Genomic DNA, 18,713 nt, shown 5'->3' with positions numbered 1-18,713 from the left:
GATGTCGTAATTCCTCTTTTGGCGCAGGCCTGCCTTCGCCAGCTGCTCTCAGGCGTAGGAATGTGCAGAATCCAGCCGGTCCTGCAGCTTCCTTGCGTAGTCCCGGCCCGGTGGTGCCTCTGGCGCGTCCGGGGGTTTCCCAAAAGCCAACTCTGCAGGAGTTCTCAGCTCTCTCCCTAACATGAGCAGGGCAGGCGTACATTGGGTGGAGTCCTGCACTGCCGACCTGTAGGCCATGAGGGTAAGGGGAAGATGGTAATCCCAGTCCCGTTGGTGTTCTGAGGTAAGGATGGCTAGCTGCTGGGCCAGCGTCCTGTTAAACCTTTCCACCAGCCCATCGCTTTGGGGGTGAAGTGGGGTGGTGCGGGTTTTCTTAGTCCCAAGGCGTTCACACATGGCAGCAAATACCTTGGACTCAAAGTTACGCCCCTGGTCACTGTGGAGGGTCTCTGCTGTTCCAAAGCGGCTGAACATCCCCTCCACTAATACATCAGCGACCGTCTCAGCCTCCTGATCTGGGATGGCGTATGCTTCCGGCCACTTGGTAAAATAGTCCATGGCCACAAGAACATAGCGGTTTCCTCTGTCTGTGCGAGGAAATGGGCCCATGACGTCCACAGCTACTCGCTCCATTGGGGCTCCTGCTGGTTGCTGCTGAAGCTGAGCCCGGGACTGGTCTTGTGGCCCTTTGTGTGAGGAACATGCATCACAGCTGCGGCAAAAGTCCTCCACATCCCTCCGCTGTTGACCCCAGTAATAGCCCTGGCGGAGGCGGCGAAGAGTCTTGGAGACCCCAAAGTGGCCAGAGCCAGTGCTCCCATGGCAGGCTCCCAGCACAGCTGACCTCAGCGACCTTGGCACCACAACCTGCCACCTCTCCTCCCCCGTGGCAGGATCCTTCCAGGCACGCTCCAACACCCCCTCCTTCAGCCTGAGAGCTGCAAACTTGGCCCACAGCCCCCTGGTACAGATGGAAAACCCAGTGACCTCATCCCAAAGGGGTTGCTCCCCCTTCTCCAGCCACTGCAGGACCGGCAGCAGGTCTGTGTCTTGTTCCTGCCGTGCCCTCCACTCCGCTGCATCCACCACCAGAAGAACCCTGCAGGCGAGCTGTGCTGCTCTGTCTATTGTCGTGAGTTCCCGCTCTATTTCCTCTCGCTTCTCACAGTAACGGCAGCCAGCTGCAGCACATGGGCGGCGAGAGAGGGCGTCTGCGTTAGAATGGTGCGTCCCTGCTCTGTGCTCCACGGTGAAATTGAAGGCTTGGAGCTCCTCCAGCCAGCGAGCCACCTGTCCCTCTGGCTCCCTGAAAGACATCAGCCACTGAAGGGCAGCATGATCAGTTCTGACAACAAATGCTGTGCCGCACAGGTAGTATTTAAAGTGTCTCACCCCCGCCACCACAGCCAACAGCTCTCGTCGTGTGACACAGTAGCGCCGCTCGCTCCTGTTCAGGACCCGGCTGAAGTACGCCACCACCTTCTCCCCTTCCGGTCCAACCTGCGACAACACCGCTCCCAGCCCCACATTACTTGCGTCAGTGTCCAGGACAAAAGGCAGGGCGGGGTCAGGGGGGGCAAGGACTGGGGACTCTGTCAGCGATCTGCGGAGGGTGTCGAACGCCTGCTGACAGTCCTGGGTCCAGATGAAGTCACGGTCCTTCTGCACCAGGTGGAAGAGTGGTGCGGCTATGGAGGAAAAGCCCTTCACAAACCTCCTGTAATAAGACGCCAGTCCTAGGAAGCTTTTGAGCTGTTTCTGGTCTGCTGGTGTGGGCCACTCGGTAATGGTGTGAATTTTTTCCTCCAAAGTGCTGATGCCCTCACGACCCAGCTTGTGGCCCAGAAACTCCACCTCCCTCCTCATGAAGTGGCACTTGTCGGGATGCAGCTTCAGGCCTGCAGCCGCCACCCTCTCCAACACTTGTCTCAGGGCATCCAGGGCAGCATCAAAGGAGCTCCCGTGCACTAGAAGATCATCCAGGTAAACCAGACACCGTTGCCGTGGGACGCCAGCCAGCACACTGTCCATGAGCCTCTCGAAGGTCGCAGGAGCGTTGCAAAGGCCAAAACTCAGGACTTTGAACTGCCATAGTCCCCTGTTAGTGCAGAAGGCTGTCTTCGGTCTGGATTCCGGGGACAGTGGCACCTGCCAGTAGCCACTCCGCAGGTCCAGGGTGGAAAACCAGGAGGACCCGGCTACTAAGTCGAGGGACTCATCAATCCTGGGAAGGGGGTAAGAGTCTTTCTTCGTCACTTTGTTGAGTGGTCTGTAGTCCACACAGAAACGCATCCTAGGACTTTTTTTCTTAGGCACCATCACCACCGCGGAGGCCCACGGGCTATCAGATGGTTCTATGATGCCCGCCTTCATCATTTCACACAGCTCCCTGTCTGCAGCCTCCTGATGAGCCAGGGGCAGGCGGCGGGGGCGCACTTTAATAGGCTGGGCATCCCCGGTCTCAATGACGTGCTCTACCAAGTGTGTCAAGCCAACATCACTTTCTTTCAGGGCAAAAATGTCACTAAACTCTTTTAGTACCTGCCATAGACTCTCTTGCTGCTGTGGAGTCAGCCCCTCACAGTTCTTTGACCAGATACTCCTCACTGCTGAGAGCCTCTCCTCCTCCTCCTCCTCCTCCGCTCGCTGTTCTGCTGGCGGGTCTGAGGTGGACGCCGCGGCAGATGCTGTGCAGACCGGGGGAGGAATAAGCGGCACCTTCTTCCCATCAGGGAGTACGAGGAGGCCTTTGCCTAAGTCCAGTACACCACCAATGGCTCGTAAAAAATCCAGCCCAAGGATGCAGGCGTCCTGCACGTCAGCCACCCAGGCAGCATAAGACACACCGAGGTCCCCCACCTTGAACTGGAACACTCCCTTCCCTCTCATTGGGGCCAGATCACCGGTCACAGTCTTAAGTTGCACGTTAGTCGGTTGTACAGCAGCTCCGGTTGGGACAATATCGGGTCGGACCAGCGTTGCATTGGATCCCGTGTCCAGCAGGGCCGTACAGGACACCCCCACAATCGTCACTGGAACATGGCAAAAGCCGCCAACCTGGGTCCAGCCCACAGTGATGGCCGCACCGGGTGGAGGTGGCGGTGGTGTGGGGATGTCGTTCTCCCAGGCCCGTGTACTCCCGCCTACACGGGCCCGTGGGCGTTTCCCTGAACCGCTGCAAGCTTGGGGCACTGCCTGATGAGGTGTCCGACTTGTCCACATCCCCAGCAGCTCTGAGGTCGGCGGTGTGGGCCAGCCCGAGGGGAAGGCGACTGCAGCGAAGCTGTCTGCACCAAACTGCACAGGCCCGCTGGCGTCTCCATCTGTTCCACAGGTGCTGACACAGCCCTCACCACGTGTGCGTCGTCAGCGCCCCCAGAGGATCCTGCAAGCATCTCCCTCTCCAACGCTAGCTCCAGGGCTGCACTGAGTGTGGCAGGCCGAGCAAGCTGAGTTTGCATGCGGAGCTCTTTAGGGCTCAGGGCCTGCAGGAACTGGTCCCGAGCTAGCCTGCACTGATGGTGGCATGCTGTCATACGCCCTCCGGCAAAGGCACTCGACTTCATGGGCCAAAATGCGGAGGGGCTCACCTGGCAATCTGCGTCTGTTGTGGAACTCCGACCTCAGCAGCACTGGTTGGTTATACTGCCCGAAGCGCCTCTGAAGTGCTCCGACCAGAGCATTATAATCTCCCCTCTGCTCCTCGGTCAGCAGCAGCAGGCATGCAGCTGCATCCTCACACAGGCACAAAGCCAATTGGAGAGCTTTATGTTCCTCAGACCAGCCAGCTGCAACAGCTAACAGCTCGAACTGTGCGATAAACACTTCCCATGGCGTCTTGCCGCTGAACTTAGGCGTTTTTATATTCGCTGCAGCTTGCTGGGCGCCGCCATGTTTGTTTACATCACGTGACGGCGCGCCAAGCGAGGTCGACTCCTTCCCGCCGGAATCGCGGCCGCTGTGCGAACAGTTCCCGAGCCTAGTCAAACCTGGAGAAAATCCAGCCTCTGCAGACAGCCGCAGCGCCGTTTCCCTCACTCCATGGGCGGGCGAGCGCGGACGAACCTCCCTCTCCTCCGTCTCCTTCTTAATCCTGCCCGGCAACATCCTCGTCTCGTAACGGCAAGCGTCGCCGGCAACAGGGTCTCGGGCGTTCTGGGGTTCTTTTTTCTTTCTTCACTTCTGACACCAATGTAACGTTCACAAGAACCAGACGGTTGGGGTCTCAGTTTGTCCGTTTATTCGGCACATAAGCCAGCGGGTTGTTAACTCAGGGGGAAGCGCTCTCGAACTACACCTCTCTTCAGCCTGGCACACACACAGAACAACCAGGTCCCCCCACCCCTTCCTGTACACCACCCTCACTACTTCCTGCAGCCCAACCAAACATGAATCTTAAAGGAACAACAACAGTGTGCAGAGAAAACCAACATGTCACTGTCCAGTAACACTTAACCATCGTTACAGTATAATCAGGGAGACTCAATTTACTCAAACTGAGTTTTGTTTCTCACGAAATTAATCATAAGGGGGAAGCTGATGTTATTAAGCGTTAGTCATCATCTATGTGAGCTCTCATCAACAGTTGCAGTCTTACTGGAGTTTTGAGTCATTTAACAGCTCTCCTGCCTGTGATCTTGACCATGAATGAGCAGTTGCATCATCTCATATTGGGACAGGATATTACTCTCCATTTAATGTTTCACACTAAATGTCCCCCCCTCAAAAAAAAAGTATTGCGTTGTTGAGACTGTCTTGTCTGTGCTCTACATGTTCGAAGGATAAAGGTCTGCTTTACCCACAGTGTGGAAAATTCCACATGCTTCTTCTTGTTTGAATAGTTGTAATAATCGCAATGACCACTAGATGGGGACAGAGTCAATAGAGTTCTGTGCCAAACCACTTCTGCTGATGAAGCATGATTTTTTTTTTTAAACTCGTTTGCATGCCAGTGTGTTCTGCTTGCCTCTGATCTCTCGCTCCATACACATGACCAGTGTTAACCGAATTTTTTGCATTATCCACGGACTGAGACGGTTCTTTTTTAATATCGGATACATGTGATTTCCTGTTTTCCTGCAGAAAGCTGATGACCCTGCTGCCATTGACCAACTTATGAGCTCATTGGACAAGAACAATGATGGAGAGCTCAACTTCTTGGAATTCTGGCAGCTGATTGGGCAACTTGCGAGCAAGCATGGGAGGTTTAGCCAATAAGAGTGTCCTCGGATACTCTTTCTTTCGCAGTTCTGTGTGTTACTGTGTCGCCTGTGTGCCATGTAGTTAAAAAAAACGGGATTTCAGCCAGATGAAAAACACCCTAAAGCCCGTTTCAGTTTCACAGTCATGTGTTTTTAGTCAATACTTTGTGTTTCATTTCCACCTCCCATGTTTCAAGAGGCTCTCAGGTAGATTCAGTCACTTCACTTTTACATAACACTACACGGTTTCGGTAGTTTTAGAACAAATCCCAGCCCGCAGCGAAAACACACATGCTTTAAGCCCGGCGTGCTCACAGTCCTATGATGAAACTGCAGAATAGGAATGTAGTGTGTTACAGCCGTGTGTGTGTGTGCGTGTGTGTGCGTGCGTGCGCATTCCTGGCTTCCTAATTCCTGGAAATCATCATCTCCCCTCCGGACGCCAACAGAGGTGGTGTTTAGGGAAAAATCTGAATAAAATGTAACAGGATAGTTCTGTGTTCTCTGCTGTCCAGTCTTTCATTCGTTACTTTGTATGTGTGTGTGTGTGTGTGTGTGTGTGTGTGTGTGGGGGGGGGGGGGGGGGGGGGGTAGTTTTGGGGTAGTTTTTGCTACATAACTCCATCTTTCCACTCTTTGAACCACTTTCAGGGTGTGGCTTGACTGCATCTGTCTGTTCGTAAGACTTTGAACACACACGCGCTTAAAACATGCGCGCGCTCTTGTCCCTACTTGTTGAGAGAAACTGTGTTGTGCCAGAAAAAAAGTACAATATAATATAATACATGTATATATTTAAAAAAATAGCAAAGATGCGGGTGTGAGTATAAAACAGAAGCAGAAAGGCCGCAAGTTTTTTGTAATCAAAAACGCTTTTTTAGACTCTTTTGTGGAACAACGGAAATCTTTGTTAAGAAAATATTGCTGCGTTGCTCAAGCTGCGCCTCTTTCCACATTCCTCCTCTCCCAGGCACACGCCCTAAAACTGTGAAAAAAACTGGCTTGAGTCAGAAGTTAAATCACGGAAAAGATATGTGTAGCTGCTTAATCTAGAGGAAGCCTTGCGAGGAGGATCTGAAAGAAAGAAGCAGAGCATTTGCTGAGACAGTTTATATAGGCTTTTGTTCTCGCTCTCAAAGGTGAGTGCTTTTTTCTCTCTCCATTACGAGTTCTCTTCATTAATAAATTCAGCTGTTTCTTTTTTAAATTGCGAGTTCAAACCTTTCTACTCAACACAAAAAATTTAAAACTTGAACTTATTTTCTGCACCGTGTCATCAATTTTCTATTACTTGCCAGCCTCTCTATTGTCATTACCCAGCTTGGTGGCCACAGGGATCGGGTTCATCTTCTTGGTAATGTAACCCCAATCCCTTTACACTTACACAGAAACCGGAGTCTCGAGTCGCGTTTACTTATTTATCTGCTGTGTGTCACTCCTGCCTGTGGTCACTCTACAAATTGTGAGGATTAGTTAGGGCTAAATGTAAATGTGCGACGTGGGCAAGCCCCTAACATCTCCGTTACGCGCGGCGCTTACTAGTTTTGGCGTGTGCGCCGAGGCTGTTATCGCCCCGTTAGTCAGTCATAATGTGACCGTTGTAACGACAGTCAGATTTGGCTCTCATCACTGTGAATTATTAACGTTATGATAAGACTCCGGTAGTGAGACTCGAATGGCTTCGACCCGGTGTAGTTAATGAAGCAGAGGAGAAATAGCGACCTGGGCGATGACAGGTATGCTCACGGGGGAAGTGAGTCAGTCACACCTAGTGCAAACAACACGACCAGGGTGGAGCTGGTCACCCACAAGGATCAATGGTTGCTCACGTCCGTTGCCATCGCAGAAGAAGACGGAAAAAAAAGAGAGAGATCCGTTTGGTCTGAGATGGGAAGCATGCTCAAACTTTCTCGGTTTTCGCGTTCTCAGTTTGCCTTCTTTAGTGGAGTAGTGAGGGGTGGGTTAGATGGACTTACTGGGTTAAAACTGGTTTGCACATGACAAGTCTCATCTAGTTTCAGCGCTCATTACCTCACATTACCTCACATTACCTCACATTACCTCCCTCTCTTTTGCTAGGTCTGCTCAATATTCATGTTATTCAGTTAATTCAGGAGTTCATGTAGCTACAGTGTGTATGCAGCCCATTAAGGGAGCTTAATGGGCTGCATGTTATAATACACCGGTGATATAAAAAATAACTGTCATTATTAATTTATTTAATATTTATTGTTTAAAACTTGAATTCTTCTTTTTTTTTCTTTTGTGAGTGCTGGATGATTTTGTAACTTTAGGCTTCTAAAGATGTTTAAAACAGGAAAATCTAGCTCTTCTCTTCTCTTACTGGTAATAATCCATGATGCTCACAAGCACATTAGCAGCTGCTGAACCACTCTGTGTAAAATGCAAAAAAAATGTCATTAAAAAAAACCCCTCATACCAACAATATGAAAAGTATATTCCTGTTCAAATGTCTGTATCAGATGTTTCAATTTCCATTTAATCATTACACTTGCAACTGACAAATCACTAGAAAACACATTGCTTCTGTTTGACAACTAGCTGCCTTCTCTCTAATCACCATCTCCACACTCAGAGTTGGAATGTGTATGCACTAAGAGCTTGTACAAGAGCCACGATTGTCGTCATTACACGCTCCCTGCCCTTATCAGACAAAAACGGCCCTGCCACATGTTCCTTTCTACTCATTTTGGATTTTTGTGGCCCTGATGTCTCCGGTTCATACTGGAGCCTTCTTGGTTTTCTGCTCATCTTGTTACATTCAGGAGAGATGCTAATGGATTGTGGCCTGTCGAGCATTTTGATATATGGCCTGTAAACAGCCTGCTCCCGAGCTGTTTGACTTGTGGAGGATGTTAGGAAGGTGTTAAGACAATTATAGTAACGTATTAAATAATAATGAGCAGCAGGCTGATGACAGATGCTAACTTGAATGTTGAAAAGAGTTGTGTGTGTGTGTGTCAGTGTGTGCTGGCATGGCAGGGAGACATGAAACAAAATCCAGGGTTTGGGTGCCTGCTCTCATTCACCCAGTAATTAGGTTAATGCAACAGAAGTCCTAATTGGCATTGTCCTTCTTTAGATGAGTGTGTTTCTGCATATGTGTGTGTGCTTTTCCGTCTTTCTGTATGTCTATGTGTTCTCGTGTGGGCCAGAGTAGGTGAGTAGTGTGAGCGGTGAGGCATGACATCAGTGTCAGATGGGAGATTTACCAGCTTCTAAAGTTACCTCAGCAACATCACTCCAGGCACCAATGATTATTACCCATCCAGTGTCCACTGCTGCTTTGTGGTAGTTTCCAATACACACTGGAAATCCTGCAGCAAGACCTCGCCCCCACGCTGCTGAGATACTTATCAATGCTGCTCAAGTATCTTCAGCTTTCATTCAGGGCTTTTGTTTTCTGCGAGCCATTGCCTTGGAATTCTACTTTGTTGAGACAAGAGAAAACTTCATGGGAGTGACCTTAAAAGACCCCTGTGTTAGTCAAATTGTGCTTGGAAACATAATGTGCACATGCAACAGAAAATAACTGAAAATCTCCCTGATTAATCTGCATAGTAATTGTGTACTTCAGTCAAATTACTATGGTTATTTCTTTGTGTTGTTTTTTACATGTTATTTTTTGTTAGTTGTTTATTTGTTAGAGGTACAGGGCTCTGACGTGGCCCCAGATCTTCTTTTTTTTTTTTTTTTTTTACCACAATTACTTGTAATCCTTTGCAGCTGGGAGCAGTTCCTGCCTTTTCTTGGTGCGTTGCATTTTAAATAAAAAGCATGCACCACCAGCTCATTTGAGAATATATATGCATATATATAAATATATGTATATATATCATCTCTGTGTCACATATGAAACCACAGACATTTTCACAGCAGATATTTGTCACAGTGGGGAAAGCACCAGTGTTCCTAATAATGGCACGGCTATGTTGAAATGTCTCAGAAAACCCTGACAGTGTGACAGTGAGCCGGGACTCTGTAACTGCAGTGTCTAAATGTTATTTTATCATCATTAATTACAGTATTTTAAATAGTTGTTTTTATTATTGTGCCTGCTTTTAAAAACAGACTAATGGAATTAATTAGTTGCATGCTTAAAATAGATCAGTAGAGTTTTGTTTTTTAGCTTTCTGTCATATTTCCAGTGTGTGCTGTGTTGATGTTGCTGTTTTTTATTTATTAGAGCTACCGGATTTGGCATCCAGTGAGATTGTAAATGGTTTGCTTTTGGTTTGCTCAGTGAGTGCAGGATGTGACGTTGGCATTCAGGTTATCTGTTAGTGTTTGGCTCACTAGTTGGGTGACATATTTCAGTGCGTACTTGTGTTCCTACAGTGCGCGGTAGTGTGTGCTGCTGCAGTCGGGCATTAGGCAGTAATCTGATCTCGCAGCCTCCTGTTCGCTTTTGGGGATCAGATGTCCACCGTCAGAGATCACAGCTCCCATTGTGTTTACCTTTAGAGACTCCCCATCTCTTCAGCCTCCCCTCACTCCCTCTCTTTTGCTCTGTTTACCTCCACCAGCATCCAACCTGGGTCCCCTCATCGCTCCCCATTCCCCCTCTTCCCCTTCCGTGCTGACGTCAATTGTGTGTCTCACATTTTTGACACTTACATAAACCAATTTGAATGCACTTTCAAAATCCACTTGAACAATAATTTTCTAAAACTCTAAATATCAAACAAGGATTTTTTAAAAGGTATTTTAAGTGTTGTAGTTGAAAGAAGAAAAAAAAATTGTTATTCATTAAATTTTTTGTTTTTCTTTGTTTAATTGTTTGCCCCTTGTCATGAACATGGAGTCTTGCGTGATGACAGAATGATGTGATGAAATGATATTGGTTTCATTTCTGCTAAAAAAGTTCTTTTTATTTAACATTAAAACAGTTACGACTGAACACATAAACATTGTTTTTAAAAAAAAAACTAAAAAAAAACCTCACATCGTTGAACTTTTTGATTAAAAAAGCAAGGCAAACGCTCAGAGGACGACATTCAGGCTTTTAAGGAGCCTGAGCTCAAGCAAGATGACAACAAGGCGGGGCTCTGAAGTTGTGGGAAAGGAAACATCAGCTCATCTACAGTGCACAGACCTTCACTGGTCTCAGCAGATTGAGGCAGCCTTCCTGCACGCTGTTTAACAGAAATCTCACATAATTTTCTCCTCTGATGTTGAAAAAGAATAATCTCATTTGTTACGTCAATGGACTGCCCAGTCTTGAAGAATATGTCTCAACTTATTAAATTAGCTATAATAAGGACTCGGTGTATCCGGATCCAAGTCATGGATTGGTCTGTTATTTATTTGTTGTAACAATGCTTCTTGGGAAATCTTATACCATTAAAGTCTGTTCATTTCCCCCTAAATAGTACCACATGGGTTGCGCCCATGAAAAAGTTGCCAAATCTTCTCTGCTAATGCCAAATAGCTTGTTCTGCTACTGACTCTTGTTTTGAACTTTTGGTACTCCAGTTCTGGCTATCAAGTGTCTAACTGTCTGTGATTAGCAGGCCTTGCTACAGCGGTCAACTGGTGTCTACTCCAAGCACGCCATGTTTGACTGATCTGAATTAGGCTTGTTCTATAGGACAACTTCAAGTGGGTGTTGCACAAAACCAATTTGCAGTATCATTTGGATTGTTCTTCAGTGCCATCTCCAAACTGAAGGCCAAGCTCCATCTAACAGGTTATATCAGAGTCAGGCCACGAAATAGACGTCCCAAGAAGGCTACTACATAAGAAGATCATTTCCTCACCCTATTAGCACTTAGGAACCAGAGGCAGCCTTTAACAGATTTGCAGTCAAGGTTTGCAGGACGGTATGGCCGAGGGGTCTCTACCCAGACAATCCAGAAAAGACAGCACACAGCCAGTCGCTGGTCTCATAGAACTGCCAGGAAGGCTGATATGACCATCCTTCATCACTGGTGCAGCAACCATTCTGATTGCTGCACCAATAGGGTAGAGGAGGTGTGATTTTGTGAGGCAGCATCTCCCTCACTGGATAAACATGGATTGTCGTCGTTGGAGGCACTCGCAATACAAAGATATCAAGATGAGGTTTAGCAACTGACCTCTGTGCTCGAACGTGACAACACTCGCTCCCACAGAGCAGGGTTTATCAGCGACTATCTGAAGAATTTGGGTGTGGAGAGGATGGAAGAACCTGCCTGCAGCCCTGACCTCAACACCGTTAAACACTTGTGGGATCAGCTTGTGCGCGCTGTTTGGGCCATAGCGTCCAACACAACCACACTGGCTGACTTGTGACAATTGCTGGTTGAAGAATGAGATGCCATCCCAGACCAAGCTGGACCAAGTTTGTGAGCAGCATGAGGAGGAGGTGCCAGGCTGTCGTGGCTGTGTATGGTTCTTCCGTATGCTACTGAGGCCCCTGCTTGTTAAATGAATAAATTGTTAAATTTCCACATTACACATTGCTTGTCATGACCATGGGTCACTTAATCCCAGCTCAGGCTCCTCAGAAGCTGGTATGTCCTCTGAGCTCTCGCCTTCCCGCCCTAACTTCTCAACCTTGTCCACCTCGTCCACTGACATCTGTAAGTCTGACTTCGCTTCTACAAGTATGAGTAAAGTCCTTCCTGCCTCACTTGGTCCTCTGGTTTCTGAATGGGACAAATGGTTAAAAATGGGAGTTAGTAAGTCTTGCTGCCCACTGCAAAGGACACTGAGTAAAAGGTTTGTTTTTAGGGGGTTAGAAAATACTGTACATTTCTGCAATCCCACTGATGTGAAGTTAAGAATCTGACATTGAAGAAACAATTCGATTTTTAGCAATATTATCATATTATCTGCAAAAAATATATGAATAAATGAATGATCACTTAAGTTCCCTTGTCCCTAGAAAACGTGGAAGCTGCACCATTTTGAAAAGAAAGCACATGTTATCTGTTTGTCAAACTATTGCAAATGTGGCGTCAGAAGAAATCCCAGGATTTCCTCTTCACTTCTGTTCTTCCCACAGAGGACAAGAGGGTCTTAGGGGGATTTTTTTTCTGTCTGGGTTTTGCCTTTTTAAAATCATCAGGTATTATAAATGACATGTTTGTCAATTTAAATACATCATAATATGCTTTATAATTTGGTTGTATGGAGTTAAAGGTCACATAGTTGTGCACAAGCCTTCCACAAACTCACAGCTGACATTACTCTTTTTCACAATCAGAACCAAACAAAGCATGAAATGCTCAATATGAAATAAGCGTCTCATCCACTCAATGCTCTGTTTAGTTTTTTGCATTATGATATTATTAAAGTTCACAGGAAGAGTATCTCATGGCACAGTGTTTGAGAGTCTGAGAGTCTTCTAAGATATGTCCTTATCTGTCCTAAATTCTTTTTTCTGCTTTGTCCTTGTCTCACTCTCTTATACAGATATGGAGTCCGCTATTAAGACGTTGGTGACCACGTTTGTTAAATCTTCCAGGGGGAAGGAGAACCTAGACAGCAAATCTTTCCAGAAACTGGTGGAGAAAAACCTCAGTGGTGTCATGGAAGTAAGTGTTTTGTGGTTGTCCGTCATGCTGCCAGTATATTAGAACATGAATTTAAAAGCAGTTGTAATCTCTAATCTCTTTAATATTTGTTTTATTGTTTTTAAACTCAGGATGCAAGCAACTCCTCTGCTGTTAAGGAGATGCAGAGGGGACTGGATGAAAACAGCGATGGAAAGGTCAGCTTCGAGGAATACCTTACCCTGATAGGTTACTTGGCTAACTCCATGAGTCAGCGCAAGACTGAAAGCAATCCAGATTCATCGTAGATGCTCTTGAAGTTGCAGTATTTGGAGAGGATCTGCATTCAGCCATGTTTTTTTCTTTTTGAGCTTATTAAATGTCTTTTTTTTTCATTTCCAAACATTCCAGCCACCATGTATACATCAGATCATAATGATTTTCTCTGAGATAGTTAACCGGCTATACTAGATCTTAATGTCTGTCCAAATGAACCTTTATGTAGTAACACTGTCACTGAAGGATTCTGAGCTGGTCTTTTTTATACCAATCCTACATTTTATACCAATGTTTTCAAAATAAAAGCTTTATATTAAAATTAAATTGTTTTTTTTTGGTCTGTGGTTGCTGCTGTTGCACATTTGTCAGTCTTTTAAGATTTCACCTTTGAACCTCCCTTTCTCATATACATTTCCTTTCTTTCTACATGTGCGGAAGTACTTTATAAGTGCAGTAGTTTCTCTGTCATGATTTGACACTAATTGAATCATGCCCGCTCCTTTCCAGCAGCACTTGCTAAATATAGCTGCGACATCCCTGACTAGTCAAACTCAGCACCCTTTAGATGTATCACTTATTGCAACCTGATCCTGATATACAGTCTACACTTTCTATTGTGCACCACCCTTCACTCAGCAACTCTATACATTCGGTGTATACGAATGTGCACACACACTCCGTGCTACCCCCCTTACTGGCACAGTATGATGCTCCAAAGACTCATTAATGAGAAGATGCTTTACCATCACTGCACTTTAAAACATGATCTCTTCATATGAAAAGCTTTAATGTTTAATTTTAAGCACAAGCCTGTCTATCATTCATTCAGAAACGCAATTACTTTCATGGTCTTTGGCTCTCGCTCTCACCATTATCCAGATGTCTCCAAGTCCGGTGGATGCCTCACATGAACTATTTAAAGTATGTTTCTGTTCCAGTTCTCTGTTCTTGCTTCTCGGTTTTCTTCACGTGGTTTGTGCAAGGGTGGTGTGCAGCTTTAAAGGTGTGTCTTGAACTATTTCAAGAATTTTTTCTGTTCCTGTTCAAATATGTCTTTATTTGTGCTTTTTTTTTTTGCATGTATGGTGTATTTTGAAGCCAAAGGTGTGAACAAGCTTGTGAAAGTGCTCGTGTGTGTGTGTGTGTCCTCGCATTGTCATGTTCTCCTTTGTGTGGGGATTTCTCTGCATGACTGCCAGGTGCGATGGCTCCATTCATCGGTGCTACTCTGATCCTTCGGATAATATAACAAGCATGAGCCTCCGCCGCACCCCCCTCCTCCAGTGAACATCCTACCCCTACAATTAACCTAACAATTTTTTTGCTGCTTGAAACCAGGTGCTTTTGAGTTATTAATCTTTGCCTTGGTATAGCAGTATTTTAAGCACTTCCTGCAAGCCTTTCCTTTGTTTTGACATGAAGTACAAAGCGGTTGCACAACAGAGGAGCAGGGTAATCCACTATTTCAATAGCAACCTGTGACACGGTAAGCAATATGTCACTGTCACTGCACAACAGCCCATTGTGCTTGGAGCGCGCAGTTGGTCGAGTGAGTTTAGACAACGTATGAATATTTGGAAACAAATAGATCTTTTCTCCAGCACTTCTTCTCTTTTTAGTGAGTTTTCTTATTTCAACACATTTGAGCACATTAGGGCAGGTTTGGCTTGTAGACTTATTGTGAATACCTCAATTTACCTTAAGTCTTTCTGTAGCTGCAACCGGCTCTTGTGTATGTCCAATTAGCGGATAGCAGGTGTCTCTGGCGTAAACAGAGAAGGTAGAGAGGAGAGGGGCAACAGGTGGAGGGGGTAGAGAAGGAGGAGGAAGGGGTAAGTGGGATGGGTGGAGTAAGGGATGTATTTAAGACGGTGTAGTCCTCATCCTCCTTAACAGTTGCTTTTACCTCCTCTCTTTGCACCTGAGCAGCAGGCCAGCACTAATCCTCCACTCAGGTAAGAAACAGAGGGACAGATTTCAACTGTCTCCACATTTCTCTGTTGTCTTTTTTCCCAATTATGATTGCATACTGGTGCTGATGCAGCTAGAGCATGTCTGTTAGTTCATCACTTGTCGAGTACCTTCGTGTAGAGCACTAAGGACAGGGAGAACTTTCAGTTGATTCACTGATAAGTTATAAAAAACAATTTCACTGGTTAACTAGACATCGGAAAGACATAGCATGCCAAAAATGCATTTTTAGTCATTTTTACATCCTGCTGATTTGTTTTGGGAAATAAAATCTATGTGAAAACTACTATAAGCTGTGATTGACAATTAGGAAAAGTCTTCACAGTTCACAGGTGATACAGGTTCAACAAAGGTAGGACCTACACCTGTTTGTGGTGTTTTTTTTGCTATCCGGTAAAGCTAAAGTAAAAGCCAGATCAGGTTGCCACTGTGTGTCCCCGATACATCTTCTCCAGTGGATGGGCTTTTTAACCAGCTTAGAGTTTCACTCTTATCAGCTGGCTCACATGTCCGGTTGCTGCTGACTATGTCCGGACTCCCGGAGGTTCAAAAACCTTGGCAGAGCAGGATCCTTTTATCTGTGGCAAAATCTTATCAGGGCCAGGACACGATGAAGAAACTGTTAAGCTAGATAAGGTTTCTGCCCAAATACTGTGTGCAAAACTCATCTTACTTGAATGCATATTTGCAAACACATTTAAGTGCAAAACAGAACGACAGACAGGTTTTTCTCACCTGATTTTTTTCTGCATTAGACTTCCATGCTTCCCCCAATGCTTGACAGAGCACATGTACTGACATGAACTGTTCTTACTGTATCTTCAACCCACCCTTCTGTTCCTCTACAGAATGTCTTTGCCTAACTCTGAGAATGCTTCCACCCTGGAGAATGCCATGCAGCTCATGATCCAGACCTTCCATAAGTACTCTGGAAATGACGGGGACAAATATACACTGAGCAAGGGTGAGCTCAAAGAAATGCTTACCAAAGAGCTTGGCAGCTATCTGGGGGTAAGAAAGCACATGTTCATACTTAGGAAGAGAAGATGCAAATGTAGATTATGTGTACAGAAAAGACATTGCTTTTTTTTTGTATCTTGATACGTGCAGAATGCCCAGGATAAGGAAGCTGTGGATAAGATTATGGGAGACCTGGATTCCAACAATGATGGAGAGGTAGATTTTACAGAGTTCATCATTTTGGTTGGAGCTCTCACTGTGGCCTGTAACGACTTCTTCCTGGAGTACAATGACAAGCAAGAGAAGAAGTGAACACACCCTTCGCCCAGAGTCTCCACTTAAAAATCCCACATGTTCCAGGGAGGAAGCACTTAAGGAGAGAGAGAAGGCCCGTTTGGGACATCCTGTCATGGACCTCAAGTTCACAAACACACAGATACACACACAAACAAACCTCTAATAGAGAAATAAATGTTGTGTTTTGTCTTCAATGTCTCTTGAATTCATTCAAACTGTAATATTACTGCAAAGTGAACATCTTTAGTGTTTCAAGAGCTGTCATTCTTGAATATGTGAATATCTCTCTTTCTGCTCTTTTCGTGCATCTTGTCACACATTTAAGTAAGGGATGCCCCCCTTCCCCGAAAAAAATAAATGTGACCTTTACTCAAACAAGTTGGCTATGCATTATTACAGAAGAGAACGAGAATGAACAAACAACGAGCACCAGGTGGCAGCAAGTGGTCCTCTGAATCCAGCGGTTTTGGTGCATTACTTCTAATTTGCATTGCCACATGGGTACAGCAGTTTGTGCCAGAGGTGGATGGATGCAGACCGGAGATACTATGTGGTATTTACGAAATACACATTCTAAGATGCTGTCTTTAAGTATTGCTAAGCGTAAGATATGAGAGACAGTTATTCCTGCTGTGGTGTGAATTATTCAAACTGGTTCTCTGCACTAAAAATGTCAGGTTTATATGTGTAGATAAGAACTACCTACAGTCCTGTTTTCACAGTAGAATAATCAGAACCCAGAGTGACCTTGACAGGGCTTTAAACACATTATTGTTTAAAAGCCCTGCTTCCTAAGAGAAAAAAAAGTACTGTGTGACTGAGTGTGTGTGCATTTTTGTTCATATAAAAAAGGAAGTTGCCAGCATCAGTGTTAGAAAGCCAGGAAATGTTTCCTTCTTTCATGTGAAAACATGTCACGCAGACATACTTTGATTAATCTGAACCTACAACCTTTATTGGACTGGTTAAGGTGTGCACAGGAGCAGATTTTAGAGTCAGGAAGGGGAAGGTGAAAGATGGGAGAGCATAATGAGAGAGGAAGTGAGAGAGAAAGGAAGGAGAGTGGAAAGGTCAAAAAGAGAAAGAGAAGAGAGTGGACAGCAGCACTTTCTCCGTGTGGAGACATGCAGCCTACAGTTTTCACAGGTCTCTGATAGGCTTTTCACACTTGTTCGGGATCTGCCCGGGAACCCCCGCGGGTAATCCCATCCGCCCTAGACACAGCAAGAGACGCCTTCCAGTCCAAAACTGAGTTGAGCTGCAGAGTTGGTCACACGACTGCATAAAGCCAGGAAACCTGTAGCAAATGACAGTGACTGGGGAGATGGCCTTTTTCCAGAGGTTTATCGTACCTTTCCATTGCACTAATAACAAGAGTCTTTTGTCTCTGCCTATCCTGCTTTTTTTTTCTCCTCGGCATTCACCCTTTCTGCTTGTGATTTTGCACAACTTATTGCCTTGCCAGGACTGCTTCATTGTTGCTCCTGTTGGCATTTTGCTCTTGTTTACTAAAAATTTAATTCCCCCCACCCGACTGCATGTGTGCCTGAAAAGACCTTTTGCATCGTCTTTGTTGTCAGGGATCCTGTGAAGATTGTGGAAATCTGCCACAAAAAGAATACGGCACTAATGACTGGAAGTTAGCTGTTGTTCTAAGTGGACTAAATGTCAGAAGTGAGCGCCCGTGGAAGACCAGATAAACAGAGAGACAGCAGAGATTAATTGAAAGGGTGGAAGGATGGGAGGGATACATACATGTGTTATGCTCCTCTGGACACTGCATCTCACAGATGTACATGTGTACATATGTTCTGGACATTACATACACGAACAAAATCCACTGCAGAATTATATATTCAGGAGAGGAGAGGAGAGAGGAGAAAATGATGAGCGAATGAGGCTTTGTCCTGCTCTGATAACAGAAAATGAACAGTTGTGACATGACTTAATATCCATGATACACCTCCCATCAATCCACCATGTTCCACCGCCCATCAAATAGGAGCCCATATCCACACTCTTGGCTCAGCTTCCTCAATTTCTCAGGAGCTAGACTCGTCTCAGTGCAGCTGTGCACTCTGGCACAGCAGGCTGCGGCTGTTCTCTACTTACTGTGCACAACAGTCTGAGCAGAAAACCGTCCATGCATAATCTATTACTTCATCCCTTTGACTTTTATGTAATAATGCAACCTGGCTCTTTTCGAAGTACAACTACCTTCTATATATTTTTCCTTCACAATCTGTTGCTTTTACACATATTGTGTTAGTGTGCGCATCACAGGCTGTGTATTACAGTTTATATCACATTCTGGTTATATCTATACAATCATACAACACACCATAGTCTCTCTATTAGCGTCATATCCTTGCATGATCTAATAAACATAGAGAAATCTTAATAATATATACTCAATGCTATACTGTGGTAAGCAGCTATGCTATGATAAAATATACTGAATCAGTTTACTGACAGAGTGGATTTTTTTTTTGGGGGGGGGGGGGGG

The 18,713-nt window shown here is 45.7% G+C and overlaps 2 protein-coding genes across 2 annotated transcripts; both read left to right on the top strand.

Annotated features, from left to right (window-relative positions):
- Window positions 1-6,038: 6,038 nt before the first annotated feature.
- On the top strand, window positions 6,039-13,303 carry LOC308405915 (protein S100-A16). Its single transcript, XM_080896712.1, has 3 exons — window positions 6,039-6,340; window positions 12,621-12,742; window positions 12,853-13,303. The coding sequence occupies exons 2-3, from the start codon at window positions 12,623-12,625 to the stop codon at window positions 13,006-13,008; spliced, it is 276 nt and encodes a 91-aa protein (XP_080752838.1). The 5' UTR covers window positions 6,039-6,340; window positions 12,621-12,622; the 3' UTR covers window positions 13,009-13,303.
- Window positions 13,304-14,783: 1,480 nt separating this feature from the next.
- s100t (S100 calcium binding protein T) lies at window positions 14,784-16,401 on the top strand. Its single transcript, XM_080896149.1, has 3 exons — window positions 14,784-14,934; window positions 15,799-15,961; window positions 16,061-16,401. Exons 2-3 carry the CDS (start codon window positions 15,800-15,802, stop codon window positions 16,220-16,222), a joined length of 324 nt encoding a protein of 107 aa, XP_080752275.1. The 5' UTR covers window positions 14,784-14,934; window position 15,799; the 3' UTR covers window positions 16,223-16,401.
- Window positions 16,402-18,713: the final 2,312 nt, after the last annotated feature.

Source organism: Rhamphochromis sp. 'chilingali' (assembly GCF_963969265.1).
Source record: "Rhamphochromis sp. 'chilingali' genome assembly, chromosome: 11".
Taxonomy (NCBI): domain Eukaryota; kingdom Metazoa; phylum Chordata; class Actinopteri; order Cichliformes; family Cichlidae; genus Rhamphochromis; species Rhamphochromis sp. 'chilingali'.
The sequence above is the reverse complement of the archived record's forward strand: the minus strand, read 5'-3'. Positions and strand labels throughout refer to the sequence as shown.